The following is a 17,186-nucleotide window of genomic DNA, read 5'->3' on the forward strand; positions in this document are numbered from 1 at the left end:
AAGCAAACATCTAGTTTCACATTCTCCCCTAGTGTTTAGCCACAAATAATGGTTTAATGATTCTCCTTATGGATAACTTCTAGAAATGAACTCCTAAGTCCAAGAGTATGTGTGTATTTTACTTTTGAAGGCTATCATCAAACGTCTTCCCGAAGCCTTTGCTAACTGACACTTACCAGTGGCATTCATTTCCCTTACCATTCATTAATGCTACCAGTCTTCTTAAATTTTGCCCTTCTGTTACCTTAGGCTTTTATTGGTATTTCCTTGGTTACTGGAGTCATTTAATGCTTACATAACCATTTGTAGAACTCCAGTTAGGAATTTCTTGCTTATGTTTTTTATCCAGTTTTTAAGATTTTTATCTTTTTTCTTATTAATCATAGGTACTCATTTTGTAGTCTGTATATTAATCATTTTATATATGTTTCATATATTTTGTCCATTTCTTTGCCCTTTTAACTTTATTTATGACTATTATGCTATATAGCGGTTTTAAGTTTTATGAAGTGTTTTTGCTACATCTTTTTATAGCATTTGTGTTCTGAATTTTATTCAGGAAAGCTCTTTCAAATCAAGATTATAAAAATGTTTTCTTGTATTTTCTTCTAGCACGTTTATAATTTAGTGTCCTTAGGTTAATCTTAAAGTCCAAATGGGATTTACTTTTGCATGGTATAAGACCACAAGAGTCTAACTATTTCTTCCCCATGTGATAGGTAATTGCCTGAACACCATTTGTTGTATGACCCATCATTTCCTCACTGATCTGAAATGACATCTTTATCCCCATATACATTGGTCCTTGTGTTCTTTGTCCTGGTGATGTATTGTGTTCAACACTCCCAATGACATTCATCTGTTTGCTAAACATCGTTGATAAAATGTTCCATTTTAACCAGAGGAATATGAACTTCTTTATTCTTGTACCCTCTAACCAATGTTAAATTTAACTAGCACAACTGTTTAGTAATCTAAAATTACCAGCCTCTTTCTTTTTTTTTTTGTTTTTTTGTTTTGCGGTACGCGGGCCTCTCACTGTTTTGGCCTCTCCCGTTGAGGAGCACAGGCTCTGGATGCGCAGGCTCAGTGGCCATGGCTCACGGGCCCAGCCGCTCCGCGGCATGTGGGATCCTCCCAGACCGGGGCACGAACCCGTGTCCCCTGCATCGGCAGGTGGACTCTCCACCACTGCGCCACCAGGGAAGCCCACCAGGCTCTTTCTTTATGGGTCCTTTAGTGAGAACATAAGTGGCAGAGGACTGTATCCTGGGCTGTGTTATGTAAATTGTGGAAGAAGCCCTGCGCTGCTGTATTGGTTACTGCCTGCCACCTGCAGTGACTCGCAGCTTTATTTTCTTCTCCCTTGGAGATTTCCCAGGCTTTCTTAGACTCAGTTTTTGTTCAGTGAATTTATAATTAAATACTACTGGTTAAAAAAATGTGAAAACTTCTTAAATTTAGTTTACAAAAAGACTTCCTTTGGATTATTCTTTATTCATTTTGGATTACTCTTTTTTTTTTTTTTTTTTTGCGGTACATGGGCCTCTCACTGCTGTGGCCTCTCCCGTTGCAGAGCACAGGCTCCGGACGCACAGGCTCAGCGGCCATGGCTCACGGGCCTAGCCGCTCCGCGACATGTGGGATCTTCCCGGACCGGGGCACGAACCCGTGTCCCCTGCATCAGCAGGCGGACTCTCAACCACTGTGCCACCAGGGAAGCCCTGGATTACTCTTTTAAAGATACAGTAGAAACCTCTTTCAACTGAGCTTTTAGATAAATATGTACTGTAATACACTTGTTCCAATGCATACTTAACTACAGAGTAATTCTTTTCAAGCGTATTGGTTCAAAAAGTATATTCTGAACATGCATAGAAAGAAATCACATTTCTAAACATATATGCATGCATGCACTATATAACTGTTTGGGAAATCTATTTTTCAAACGAATTGAAATTGCCTTTCGTATACAGTGAGAAAATTGCTAATGATGATCCAGATAGTTGAACTGTACTGCATTTAATAGAAAGACTAGCAACAGTAATCAAAAGCAAACTGAGTACCTCCTGTATTTTCTGAACTTGTTTAGTATCATTTACCTTAACCCTCATGACAGCCTTATGAGAGACATATATTATTCCCATAAAATAACAACAACAACAAAGTACTCCATGGTCAGCAAGTGTGGAAGGGAGAATGTTAAAGAAAACTAACACAGTTCTTTAAGTAGAACTTTCAGAAGATTTTAATGTCCATTTACATACACAACCTGTCAGATTATTAGCAGTAGACCAAGACAGTCTTTAATTTCACACAGGAGTTTGGGAGTGGTGAGGCAGATACATAGCTTCCCTTGGGGAACTAGGAAAGGAATGTTCATTGGGATGTGTGTGCACGTTAGCGCATGACATCTGTGCCCGCTCTCTCTGCATTTCCTTTTCTTTATCGGTAAGACAGTACTACCAGTACATGTTAATAAATACATAGAAATTACCTGATTGTGTCTTAGTGATACTACTTTATTCTCTCTGGTTCCGTAGTTAACTCATGATGTTTGCCACACCAGCTCACCAGCACAGTCTTGTGATTGATGATCTGATGGCTTGGGTGGGAAGTTGTGACCTGGAAGGAAAGGAGCAGTGCAGAAGGATGAGTTCTACCAGATGTGAGCCTTGTGCAGCTTGGTTCGTCGTAACAGATGGGCGCAGGCAGAGACAGACCAGCAGACTGTGATAGAAAATCCAGAATTAGCTTCAAATAAATAAAATATTGATGAAGGTAGCATTTCAAGTCAGTGGGGGAAAGGTAGACTATTAAGATGTTGTCTTGACAGCTCTGGCTAGCAGTCTGGATCCACAGTTCACACCACACTCTAGGAGAATTTTGCAAGGGATCTAATATTCAGTGGAACATAATGAAACTATTCAAGTACTAGAACCAAATTAGGGACAATCCTTTTATGACCTCCAAGTAAGGAAGCCATAGGACAAAAGATGAACAAAATAAAACACTTCTGCTTTTCAGAAGATGCTGTAAGCAAAGTCTAAAGGAAACTAAGGAAGAAATATTTGTTACTTTTGTCATAAAGTATCTACCTCCTTTATGTATAGGAGAATGACTAACAACCCTTAGGAAAAAAACTGATCAAAAATATGGAAAAGCAGTACAGAGAAAAGAAAATACATATGACATTTCAATATTCGAAGAAACTTTATTCGTTACAAAAGAAATGCAGATTAAAACTTTTAAAGGTTAAAAATTGAAACCCCAGTGAGCTACCATTTTTCACCCACCAAGTTGGCAAAAATGTGAAAGTTTGGTAACACAACACATTACAGTGGCACGAATGTGCAGAAACAGACTCTGTCAAACGTTGTTGGTGGACGTGTAAATTGCTACAACTCCTCTGGATGGCAGTTGGGCAGCATTTATCAAAATTACAAAAGCATATGCCCATTGCCATTGGAAGCAATTCCACTTGGCATCCTGAGATTTTCTTGGCATCCTGAGAAATGGAAAGTGTTTCACAAGATGATTCATTGCAACCTTGTTTATACTAGCAAATGATTGGAAACAACCTAAATGCTCATCAGTAGAGGGTCAGTTAAATATAACACTCTCTGTCCTTACCGTGAAATACTGCCTGGCTATTAACAAAGGAAGGAAAGGAGGCGGAGCAGAGGGAGGGAGTAGGGGAGGGTAGAGGGAGGCATCAGGAAGGACACTCTGCTCTAACATAGTCACGTGGAAACAACATCCCCGCGCCTTGTTGTTAGGTGGAAGAAGGTGCTGCTGACACGTGTTATGCCAACAGATTTACATACAAGAAGAGGGGAGAAAAGAAGATACAGTGTGTTTGTGGATTGGAAAAATCATTCTTAATTCTCCCAAACGATTGATAAGAAGTTAGGGATCCCGGGTTCCTGGTGGAGGTGGGGGTGATCCGGCCCGTGCTGGAGGAGGCTTTGCCATATCTGTCTATCACTAGACTGTTTGATGTTTGAAATATGTGAAAGTATGTTTCTTCAACTTCAGCGGTGCATTATTTTTTAATAACTGAAATAATATGCATCAAAAGAGGAAAAAATATTCATTAGGATTCTTTTTAAGCTTCCTTCTTATTAGGTTAAATAACACACATTTAACATGCTTCTGTGTTAACAGGCAGTGAGTGTGTAGTACCGCCGTGGTCTTACGGCGTTCCAGAAGCACTTGTGGTTTAGTTTATTAAGTTATTATTTTAAAATGCATTGCTTTTGAACTGAATAAAATATTTCCTTTATTACATACTTTTTAAGAAGCCGTAAAATTAGGTCGCATCTCTGGTCCTTTTGCTAATTGCCCAGCCCACGCTTTATATATTTATACACGTATATATGTACATATATGTAAAGCTGCCTCAAAATTTTCAGTGTGTCATATTTCAAAATTTCATTTGAAATGTCCTCATAATTCAGAATGCCTTCTCCATAAACCCAATGCTTGCGCTCATGGGCCCAGCAAGTCCGGCATGAATCCCTGCTCCCCACGAGGAGCCTGCAGCCTTGCGCTGAGGCATCTAACTTCCCATGGAACTGTCTTGATCACTGTTGCTTCGTAAGTTTTGAAATCAGAAAGTGTGAGTCCTCAACTTAGTTCTTTGTGAGACTGTATTGAGTCTTCTAGGTTCCATGCATTTCCTTGTGAATTTTAGAATCAGCATTTCAATTTCTATAAGAAATCCAGCTGAGATTTTGATAGGGTTGCACTGACTCTGTACATCAATTTGGGGAGTATTGCCATCTTAATAATATTAAGTCTTCCAATCTATGAACTGGGACTCTCTTTAGAAATCAATGTCCAACTGAAGACATATTCAGTCACCCACTCTTAATGATTGTATGCCCGCTCGGTTTAACTGCTGTTAATTGGACACGGTCTGGGGGCACAGTTGCAGTGCCTGTGCTGAGAGGGCTGGGAGCAGGCGGTGAACAGGTTGCCTCATGAGCCGTTCCCTGTGCCCAGGGTTCTGGTCATTTCAGGCCTTGCATTTCTGCGTCTGCAGGAAAGCAGTGGGAGAGGAGCCTATTTTCAGGGACAATTTGGTGGGAAATATACAGACCCTCAATTGTATTTATTCAGTCCATCCCTCTTCAAAACCTACACCAGTACAGGAACCTCACTGGAACTTCGCACATTGCCCAGCTGTGGGCTGAGGGGCTGTTTCCAGCTACTTTTCTATCGTCAGACTATCTTAGAGCCTTACTTAGAAGCAGCTCACTTGACAGGTCTAAAAGTCAAGGCATCTTTTTTTCCTTAATGCTCCAATTTCAGTGGAGGTGACAGGGCTTGCCTTTGTATCAGTACTCCGTGGTGCAAGGTGTGTTCTCGGGATTAAGGAAACTCCTTCACTGCCCTCAAGTGGTACCAGAATAATTTGATATTAAAATGATAGAACTTGGGACTTTGTGTTTCTAGTTCTGCATAGAAATGAATTGCTCAGGTAAAAGCCAACCTAGAAATTAGCACCAAGGTTATAAGAGCTCCCAGCCTCATATGATTCATGTTAACTCTTACGGAGCACAACACTTAGAGCACACATAGCACCTGATACCTGTGAGGTCTGCACGAGTGGTCACTGCCATCGTGATCTGTGGTCTCGTGTTATTGATTTGACCTTAATTCCGTTTACTTTTCTTTCTTTCTTGGTAGGTCAAACTGTGCTGAAAATATCCGCAAACACATTCTACACACGGGCAAACATGAAGGGGTCAAGATGTACAACTGCCCCAAGTGTGACTATGGAACCAACGTCCCTGTGGAGTTTCGAAACCACTTGAAAGAGCAGCATCCTGACATCGAAAACCCTGACCTGGCCTACCTGCACGCAGGTAAGAAACGAAAACATTATGTAAAATGCTCACTCATCACCATAGTTACTAGGCTGTGTGCGCATTACCAGCCTTTATTTAAATGTGGTAGCATGAGTGATAGTATCTGCTTCAAGACTTATAAAAAAGAACACTTGGTCTTATCCCCCTCAACTATAAAAACAGGTCTTTTCAATTATATTTCATCAAGAGCAAATATGACGAAATAATCATCGCAGGACAGCAGAGTTATTAATGGCAAATACTCAAAACGCGGTTGATCTGAGACAGTAGTAGTTGTTTGAGCTTCGTATTTTGGCTAATTGATAAGGTTTTTAATTTTTTTTCAGAAAATGTTTGTGATTTAAAATGTTATGCCTGCCCTATCCCTTGTACCACGGTTTTCCAGTAGATACCTGGAAAGGGGAAGAATGTGACTGAGGAGAGCAGGAGAACCTGGATGGGGTAACAGTGCCACACGTGTCCCCAAAACTAGGAGGGCCCGTGATACGGGTTTCAGGGAACGTTGGTGATGGCAGAGGCTGCTGAGATCACTCTGGCCTTGTTGGACTGGCCGTCAGATGCTGTGGGGGGATCAGATATGCAGCACCAACTGCAGGGTTAAGCACATTGACCCCCTGGAGCCCAGCCTTTTGTTTAGTGAACAAGGGGGCCTTGAGTGCAGAGTTCTTCCGTGCAGAGTAGCCAGGTGATGGATGGTGAGTATGGGACCTGTCGGAAGAGGTAGTCCCCTGCAGGACATTTGCCGGCAGTTCCAACTGTAGTCCAAACAGGACCTCATTTAAATAATGCCAGGGGATCCAGGGGATGTTTAAAGCAGGTGCTTTGGGAGCAGTTGGAGCTGTTTTTAAACTGCCCTCCCCATCCTGGCTGTGTGGGTTACAGGCAGTCTCATCTCATCACCTTAGATCTCTCGTACGTAAATCGATGTGGTGGGATCTATTTAAAGGGTTATTGTGAGAATTTAAAAAGATCTTGTCTATGAAGCTCTTAGCACAGTACTCTCGTGCCGAGAATGATCAGTGCAAAGGACTGTGGGTGTTGGTGCTGATGCTGGCGAAGTGACACTAGTGTTTGAAAGTTGTGTGAAATCCCACCCCAGATGCAAGGCTGCCTTTGCAAAATATGTAAATGACATTGGTAATGTAATGTCTACAGTGAAAGAAACAGGACTTGTTGAGTAATTTGAGGTAGAATAATAGTCCTAATCCATTTGACACTGAATGTAAGGTTATTATTTGTTTTCTGCTGTTGTGTTCTCAAATTTCTCTGTTTATACTCATCAGATTGACTCTTTAAAGTCATGGTAAAACATCTGATTTAGTAATCTCTGTTGTACCCACGTCTGTTTTTGAAAAAGAAAAACGGGGGTCAGTATTCTTTGTATTTTGGTGAGGTTGTTACTGAAAAGGTTTTGAGCTAGACAGTTTATCAACTTTAGTTCACAAAAACAGATAAAGTCAAATTGAAGTATCTTCTGGCCATGAGTACCTACGGATTCTTTATTAATATGAGTGCATGACAATGCAGATGTCAGAAATAGTGCCTAAAAGCTGGTGCTTCCAGAAATGGCCAAGCAAAATGATCTAAACTGATGGTAGGTTGTCAGCAAAGTACCATTTTCAAGGTAGTTTCACTATTTCAGCTTCTCAAGATGTAATATTGACGCATTCTGTCTCTCTCTTCCATTGCACCAATCAGACATTAAAAGTAGGTTATTTTCCTAAAATAAGGTGTCTCTAGCTCTTAAATGAAGTAAACAGCAAAGAAAGGGAGAGGAAGCTAATTGCAGACCAAAGAAACACATTCCTTTTGTTGTTCTGCACAGAAAGGACAGACTCTTCGCTTACGCCATTGCTGCTCTAGTGATGCTGAGAGTTCTGTTTTGAGATATCATTTGTATAAAATCTTTTTTAGAAAAGTTATCCTCGTTTCCTTGCGTATGTGTGTGATGCTCTTCTGCATAGGATCCTAGTTTTCTGTTTGTATTTTTATGATTCTTTTGGAACCTTTTTCTATATAAATCACAGTAGCATTCCTCAGTATTTTGACAAACGAAATCCATGTGGTGCATGTGGGCTGTCACTTGTTTATTCCCCCCGTGCAAGGCAAGATTGCTCCTCAGTAATATATTTGCTTTGATAAACTTAGCTCAGTTAAGAGAAAACTTTAAAACGGCAAAGTCCTTAGATTGACTCTTTCACCTTGTAATTCTGAGTCAACTGTAATACCTTCATGGGTGTGTGGAACGCGCCCTCCTCCACGTGAAGTGAGGTGTCGAAGCGGGCGCTTGCCGCTCTTCCTTCCGTGCTTCCGGTAGAGGAATTAGGCAGCACAGTGGGTGAATCCCTGATGCACGGTACTGTGCAGGGTCCGGAGGTGGCCTGAAATCTTCAGAGAGGTTTATGCCCAGACCTGACGGTGACTTATCAGCAGCCTTCTCTGCTGTCAACACTCTTCATGTGTTGAGAAATCTGTAACCAAAAATTCAGTGAAGCATATGAAGCAGTTCTTTTAAACTACCCAGAACAAATAAACAGATTCACTCTGGATCTGACTTGGCTCTCCCATGTAGACCGAACATCTAATGCTCTCATGAGAAGGAAAATGTGAAACAACAGCAACAGAAAAGATTGTAAATAATGTCATTTGGGGTATTTTAAATTTTAGTTAAGATGATATTTGGAAATGTCTATGTTAAAATAAGGTATTTATTTTTTTTTGTCGTTGGAAAACAGTTCTGAGAAAGTGGTTTTCCTGCAGTTGTGCTTCCCCTGGGGGCCCTGCAGTGAGGTCCGTGCCATCTCTGAGGTCCCTCCTCACTGTAGCATCCCGTGTTTCTGTGTGCATGGCCTTCAGAGCAGGCTGGGTTTTAACTTCAGCTCTCATTTCCCTGTTGAATGATTTTGGAAACACTGTTTTAACTCTGGGTCTCCGTCTTCCCCTCTGTAAGCTGGGGATAGTGATGCCTACAGCACAGTTTTCATATGATCTAACCAAGATGGTACAATATGTAAACTGTTTGACGTGATAATACTTGGCACCCATCGTTGCCCAGTGTTCTTCTCTGTTGGCTTCCGTTGACGATCCATTGTCTTCTTTCTCAATTGTTGTTGGGAACTAGAAGAATGACTTTGATACCATTTTCCGTTTCATACTCCTGAGAATTAAAGGCTATATGTGAGCTTTAATTTTGGTTGTAGCTTTTGTTGGAAAACAAGATACAAGTGGTCATTTATTTTTTTTTAAATAAAAGTGGATTATTTAGAAATGCAGTATTTGATTTCCAGGCATTTGGGGATTTTCTAATTATCTTTTTGTTAACTACTGAAATAGTAATGTAAATTGATTTCTAGCTTACATCTACTGTGTTTACAGAACATCGTCTGAATTATTTTAATCCTTCAGAATCTGTTTATACTTTCTTTATGCCCAGCATATGGTGAGTTTTGGTAAATGTTTGAGACATACTAGAAATATCAGTGTTGTTTGGTGCTGCATTCTGTGTTTCCTATATGTCACTTACCTCATTTCTTTACTGTATTGCTCAGATTGTCTGTACTCTTACTGATTTTTTTATGCTAACTCTATCACTATGGTAAGAGAGGTATATTAAAGTTGCCCACTATGATTATGGATTTGTCTGTTTTTCTGTTAATTTTGGCTTTACATGTTTTAAAGATAAATCACTGGATACTTGGAACTTTAGGTTTGTTTTATACATATACACACCTAAGATAAAGAAAAAATATTTAATTCTCTTATAATTATGAAATGTTCCTTTTTATCTGTAGTAATACTTCTTGCCATCATTCTGTGTTTTATATTGTATAGCTATACCAGCTGCCTTATAAACAGCATATAGCTGCATTTCGTTTTTTTATCTGCAGTGACAACTTTAATCTTTTACTTGAAATAGTCCTTTACTTTATTATTTATACTTGATAATTGATGTACTCATCATAGTCAAAACCCCAAACTACTCGAATGTCCATCAAGTAGAAAGGTTGCATATTTACCTAATGGAATACTCTACAGCAATGAGAATGATTGAACTACAGCTAAAGCGACAATATGAGTAAGTCTCACGATCATATCATTGGATGAAGTTAAGCCAAACAGGAAGGAGTATATTCTGTATTATTTCATTCTTTATTAAACATAAAAGCAGCCAAGACTAATCTGTGGTGTAGAGACCAGTCCCTGGGATGAGGAGAGGTGGTGCTGGTTCTCCTTCTTATCCCTGATGTTGGGACGCGGTTGTGTTCAGTTGGGGAAAATTCCTCAAGCTCTTCTCTGAGTTGTACCCTTTTCTGTAGGTACTTCTCTTTTTTTTTTTTTTTTTTTTTTGCGGTACGCGGGCCTCTCACTGCTGTGGCCTCTCCCGTTGCGGAGCATAGGCTCCGGACGCGCAGGCTCAGCGGCCATGGCTCACGGGCCCAGCCGCTCCGCGGCATGTGGGATCTTCCCGGACCGGGGCACGAACCCGTGTCCCCTGCATCGGCAGGCGGACTCTCAACCACTGCGCCACCAGGGAAGTCCAGTACTTCTCTTTTTAAAAGAACAGGATTCCCTTGACCCCTAAACTTCCAAAGAGGTTCATTTAGGTCCACTCTAGATCTAATATGATGAGATTATGCAATCACATTAGTCCTGCAAAACTGATGTCAGATTGCAAGTGGCCAGAATCTTTTCTGTCATTGTACATTACACTTGTTCTCTATTATGTGAAATCTGTTTCAGCTCAAAAGTGATCTTTATTTGAGCTTCATAGTTTTAGCAGTTGTATTTCTCCCATCTCTCTTATCCGTGAATAAGCTTGGTGTTCATTCACTACACCTTGAGAAAGAATTACACACACTTTATGTTTGCAGTACAGGTGACCTTCAATTGGACTTGGGTGGTAATATCTCAGAATACTTTAAAAATAACCTGAAGGTTAAGATGGAGAGGGCTAAGGAGAGAGTGGAGGGGGTGTGCCAGGGCTCTGCTGCTTGTGACTACGAAGAAGATGTTTTTTCTCACGAACTCCAAGAGACAGACTCCACGTTGTGCCTCCACGGCTCACATTGAAGCTATGCTCCCTGCACCTGCACAGGTGCACCCGGAGGGCCCAGGCGTGAAGTGGCCACTTTCCCGCAGGATGAGCGCTGCGTGGAGACTAGGAGGTTGGCTTAGTTCTTCCATATTCTCATCTGAGAAGCTGGGACTTTAAATGTAGTAAATGTTTCTGCCTTTTCCAAAGGTAATAATCAAAGTGTTCTCTTATTAGGGGAAATTAAGCATTAAGTGATGGGACGGTATTTTTCCTAATTTCCTTAATTTTTCTACTGTCATGTTTTTTATCATATTTGTATTGATACGATTTTCATTAGTTCTTATATATATCAATACTTAATCCTTTACAATATACATTAGATTATTGCCTGTGCAGGATGATAGCACATGAATCTATCAAACCCTCTTCACAGATTAGAATTTTTTATTCTCCTATAAGATAGTCATTTTTTAAATTCTTTATGACATGTATTATTTAACTTCATTCCATAGCATTTCTCTCACCCAGTTATAAGAATAAGAATGTGAAAGTTTGACTCTTATCCAAATTCCAAATCCTTTTTCTTTCTAATGGTTACCAGTTCAGTACCATTTAAACTATATTTAACTGATTCCTTAAGTCTATCCAAGTGCATCACTTTATACTTAGGCAGATTAAGTTTCATATTCCACCTCTGAGCCCATTTGCTTAATCTATCACGGTTAAGATAAAACAGCTATAGCCTTTTGTATCTTAACCATTCCCTCTCATTTAGTGATATATTCAAATTTTGTAATATAAAAGGTTTTCTTCATCATTAATTAAAAACATTAGTGTTCTGATATATAGAGAGCCTTGTAGAATGCAGTCTTTTCCCAAATTCTTTGGCCCTCTATTTTTAACCCCATTACTTTCATCCCCTTTTGTTAGTTGGGTGCCCTGACACATGTCATGACATTTTGTACAATAATTCATTTTATGAAAAGGTCCAAAAATCTCAGAAAATCCTGACAGTTTCTCATTGGTTCTCCCTTACATAAACCAATTATTACTTCAACTTAAAAAGGAACGAAATTTTTTCTGACATGATTGCCTTTGGTAAATCCATGCTGACTCACTCCTATTAAATTGTACTTCTCCAAATGTATTATTAAGCTCATCCATAAGTATCATCTCAAATTTATTTCCTAATATAGATGTTAGACTTACAGCTCTATAATTTTCAGCCTCTCCCCTCTTTCTTTTTAACCTTCAGACTGGAATCCTTGTTTTCCAGTCTCCTGATACTTCACCACTTAACAAAAGACTTCCTAAAATAATTAACAGCTCAACAATTTGATTCTTTAACCTCAGACATCATCCATGGGTTAATTTACTATTTTTCTTAACTGCTGCTAAATGTCTTTGTTTCTTTCAAAGCCCTGTCTACATAGTCTGGTGCCTTCTGTCCATCATGGCACAGCAGATAGGTATTTTGCTAATTGGCCTCTCTCTCCGCTCTCTCTCACTCTCACTCCTGTTGGAATTCCTGAGTTTAGGACTATCTTACATTCTTTGTAGTCAGTGGGTGAATAATGTCAAAGCACTATTTTTCCATCAGTCCCCTTTTTTTCAGTAATATAATCGCTCTCTAGGATGGTCTCATTTGCGTTTGTGTGTCAGTAAATGTGCTGTTTACTGGTGAGTTAAGCTGACTCTGAACTCATCACCATTTCTCTTTTATTGAGTAATATACTGATATAGGTTTTTTTCAAAACTTTCTAATTAACATTCTTAAATATTTTAAAATTTAATCTCCTGAAGAATAAATATGTTCTCTCTAACATGTCTTCAGTATATGTCTAAAAACTTCCTTTATCTACTTAACATTGTGGAGTAGGCTTAAGGAAATATTTGCCCCGTGTGTCTCTCTGGTCCACTTTCTGCCATTTCCTTCCCACAGTCCTCCAAACTGTAATATGTATGACTTCCTATTTTAGATGGTTAGTATGGGGAACTAAAGAACTCTATTATTTTGCACGTTTTGTCTTTTTAATTACAAAGAAAGAAAGAGGAAGGGTAGTAATAGTGTCTGTGCTGAACTTTTCATTAGGCCATTAAATCTTCAAAGCAAAATTCTTTGGTAGGTGTTATTCCCAATTTAATGATTTAAAAAAAGAAGCTTCAAGGGGTTAACTTGCTGATTGAAATCCATGTCTGTTTGTCTTCAAGAGTTTTCCAATTATATAACCCTACATATCCAGGAGCTTTAAAAAAAAACCAACAAAAAACTCCCTGTTTGGGAAAAGCATTGGGAACTTGTGGAGAAATCAGCGACTTGTAGAAGGTGGCTGCTGTCATCGGCCGGTGCTGGCCTTCAGTGGCAGCATTTCCAGCCTCCAGCCGACCCTGCTCACTTCAGACCGGTCCCCACAACCTGAACTGGCTCTGGCCAGTCCATCCTGTTATTGTTTGTTTGTCCTGAAGGCAGTGGTCTCTGTATACTGACAGACTCCCTCGGTTTGTCTCAAGTCTGAAGTCAAGGGGAGATTCTGTCAGCAACCAAGGACCTCTGTTCAGTCCTGAATGGCGGGTTTTTCCTCAAGTTCCAGAGTTTGTTCCTATACTTGGTCCTCCTAAGTGTATAGTTATACCACTCCTTAGATTGTCTAGTTGGTGAATATATTCTGCAGTGTTAAATACACTGCACCTTTAAAGCTGTTTGCCCATTTTGTCTTTATTTCAAAAATCTGAACAAATGGCTAGCATATACTTGAACTCTTGGTGAAATTTAAATGTTAATAAAATAGTAAACCCCCCCCAAAAAAAAATCAGCATCTATGGGTTAATGAAATTCTTACCATGGAAGCCTTCATATTGAGTTTTAAGACATCAGATAATCTGAAAACGTGTACTAGGAAGTAGCATGGTATAATATAGTTAAAAAAAAAAAAAACCACTAGGGTAAATGTTTTCACAGTTGTACTTCTACTGCCTGGTACAGAATTTGAAGGATGGATGGATGCGTGGACGGGTGGAGTCAAATGAACTAGGTTTTAGTGTCCTGACTTTATTGCCATTGAGATGTGTGACTTTAAGCAAGTCTCTCAACCTTCTACATCTGTATTCTCAGCTGCAAAATGACTAACAATGTTTAGCCTTTCCTTTGAATATGAGGTTCAAATTAACTAATACATATGAAAGAGCTTTGAAAGTTATCATTGATATTGAGATTTTCTGTAGAAATAAAGGTATTGGGCTTTTTTTTATTGCTGTTTTAATACTAAGAAAGTAGTAGGAGAGGACTGGAATGTATTTTGCATTTATTTGAAGTTGTTATTGAGAGAAATGAGTCTCATAACTATATATGTGTGTATATGTTTTATGTGTGTGATACGTATATTAGCATGTCAGTCTGAGCATATATCCAAAGTTAGGGCTAGAAAAGGTCTATATAAAACTTTTTTTTCAGAGTAGAAACTTATTATTTGAATTATTTTTATTCTTTGTATGTTGCGTACTATATTTTTAAAACGAATATGATCTTGAAATAATGTCCTTTCTAGTGTATATTTTAATGTTCTGTGAAGTCCTTAATTGGCATTCACAACATTTAAAGTAAAGTCAGTGTACACAAGTAAAATACGGCTTTTGTTAGTAATACCTAATAGAATTCACTGAAAATACCTCAAATTCATGTAAATCCATTTAGTTAATCATTTTTGATGGATCTCAAGCCTTAAGAGCTCTCAGTCTCATCCCCTAACTACATAATCTTAAAGAGAAGTTTTAAAGTGATGTTTAAATTTTTTTTCCAGAAAAAAAAAACTCTGTCCTTTTCTTTCTTGGGTGGCCTCGCTAAGTGTGATTAGCCTGTGTAATTCGGAGCCACGTTGGAACTGTCTTTCAGGCTGCTTTCCTCGCTGCCACAGGCTATACAGGCATATACAGTGTGGTTACCTCATCAGCAGGCAAAACTGTGATCTTATCCCCCCTGACAACTTCATTTATCAAAATTTTAAGGGAAAAAAACATTGTGGAAAGTTATAGTAGGGGCAGTATAATTTTATCAGGTAATTGATGTGGCTTTTATTTTTATATAGACCTTTTATCATCTGATTAATTGAATATAATTTATATATTTTAAAAATTTACACACTTTCCCAGACGTATCATGACCCCAACTAAAACACAGTTTTATATGAGGAAACAAGGTAGGTGGTGACAGGTCCTACTGCTGATGCTGCAGCACAGGTGGCTGTCTCCAGCAAAGGCATTTAGTGAAGAATAGCATCACAAGGTTTTCAAGTTATGAGGAAAGTTGAGGTATCTTGTTTAATTAGCTTTGAAGTTTAGTTCTGAAGATGTAAAAATGCATATTATTATTCATTTGCAATTTCACTTATTTCTATTTTTAGCAAGCAAAATTACCATTTAGCAAATTTTCCTTGTTTTAAGTTTTTATTTTGAAAACACTTGCAGAAAAGTTGGAAAAATAGTACAGAGAGTTCCCATATATCCTTTACCCAGCTTCCCCAAATGTTAGCATTATATATAACCACAGTGCAATTACCAAAACCAGACTTTAGCATTAGCACAGTACTGTTTTCGAAATTATATTCTTTATTCAGATTTCACCAGGTTTTCCATTCTGCTGTTTTTCTTTTCCAGAATTCAGCTCAGAAACCAACATGCCCTTCTGTTGTTGTGTCTCCTTAATCTTCTCCAGTCCATGGCAGTCCATGGCAGTTTTTCCATCTTTCATTGTCTTATGTGACCTTGACATTTGTAAAGAATATGGATTAGTTATTTTGTAGAATGTTCTTTATTTTGCATTAGTCTGATGTTTACTCATGACTCAGTTGAGGATTTTTAAAGAATTTCTCAGAATAGATGTGGAGTGTATCAGGGGTACGGTAGGGCAGATGATGTAACCTGGACCAGTTGAGTAAGATGGTGTCTCTGTATTTCTCCACTACAAGCTTACTATTTCCCCTTTTTAATTAGTACATATCTCAGGGGAGATACATTCAGATTATGCCAATAGCTTGTTTCTCCTTAAGCATTTAACCACTAATTTTGACATTCATTAGTGGATCTTGACTGCAACAAGATCTGTGGAGTTCTAATGGTCATTTTCTCTCTTCCCCGTTCCTTCTACATTTAATTGGAATTTTTCTTTAAGGAATATCTGTCCCTTCTCTTCCAATTATTTTTATTCTATTAATTTTTACCAGCATGAACTTATTTTACTCTGTGGCTTATAATTCTATTATATCATTGTTATTTATTTTCTTGCTCACAATTCTTCAGCTTTGGCCATTGCAAGCTCTTTCAGGTGGACTCCTGTGCCCTTTGATGTGCCCTCATGCTTTTATGAGCATCTGTTTACTTTCTGGCACCAAAATGTGATCCACGTTCATCTGGTGGTTTTTCCTCCCCTGGTGGTAAAATCAGCCTCTCTTTCAGGAGCCTTAGTTCCTTTTATTGGTATTTAGAAATCATGATATGTATACTGTATGTATTCATTGCTTGTGTGCACCCTTTGCTTTTTGGCCTTCTCAACAGACAGAACTAGGAAACGGCTGTGTGCATACTAACCCCTGCATTCCCATAAATATACCTTGTTTTATTTGTCCAAAACATAAATTATCTTAGCTATAAAATCCTTAAAAGAAAACATATGAACAAATCCTTGTGACCTTTCGTTAAGCAATGCTTTCTTGATTATGACACCAAAAGCATGGGAAATAAAAGAAAAAAATAGATGAGTTGGACTTTACCAAATTAAAAACAAATTTGTGCCTCAAAGTACACCATCAAGAAGTTGAAAGGAAAACCTATAAAATGGGGGGAAAATTGCAAATCTATCTGATAATGGACTTGTATTCAGAATACATAAAGAACGCTTATAATTCAACAATATCAAGGCAAATAACGTGATTAAAAAATGGGCAAAGAATCTGAATAGCTGTTCCTCCAAACAATATATATATATAAATGGCCAGTAAACACATGAAAAGATACTCAACATCATTACTTGTTGGGGAAATGCAAATCAAAACCACAGTGATGGGCCTTAAATGAATACCACATTTACTCTTCTTGGCAATTATGAATAGAGGGGCTACGAACATTCACATGTAGATTTCTGTGCGAATGTAAGGTTTCATTTCTCTTGAGTCAATAAACACCTGGAAATGAGATACCTGGATGATATGGTACATATATATTCAACTTCTAAAGAAAACCGTTGAACTGTTTTCCAAAGTGTCTACACATTTTATATTCCCACC

General features: G+C 38.6%; 1 protein-coding gene across 2 annotated transcripts in view; it reads left to right on the forward strand.

Annotated features, from left to right (window-relative positions):
• The window catches only part of ZNF407 (zinc finger protein 407), a 420,562-nt gene that overhangs the window by 268,951 nt on the left and 134,425 nt on the right, over positions 1–17,186 (forward strand). For both annotated transcript variants that reach the window (XM_060029226.1, XM_060029227.1), the window contains one exon: positions 5,695–5,873. In XM_060029226.1, coding sequence (XP_059885209.1) covers positions 5,695–5,873 — 179 coding nt within the window. The remainder of the gene's footprint in view (positions 1–5,694; positions 5,874–17,186) is intronic.

The sequence above is a fragment of the Delphinus delphis genome, chromosome 13 (assembly GCF_949987515.2).
Source record: "Delphinus delphis chromosome 13, mDelDel1.2, whole genome shotgun sequence".
Classification (NCBI taxonomy): Eukaryota; Metazoa; Chordata; class Mammalia; order Artiodactyla; family Delphinidae; genus Delphinus; species Delphinus delphis.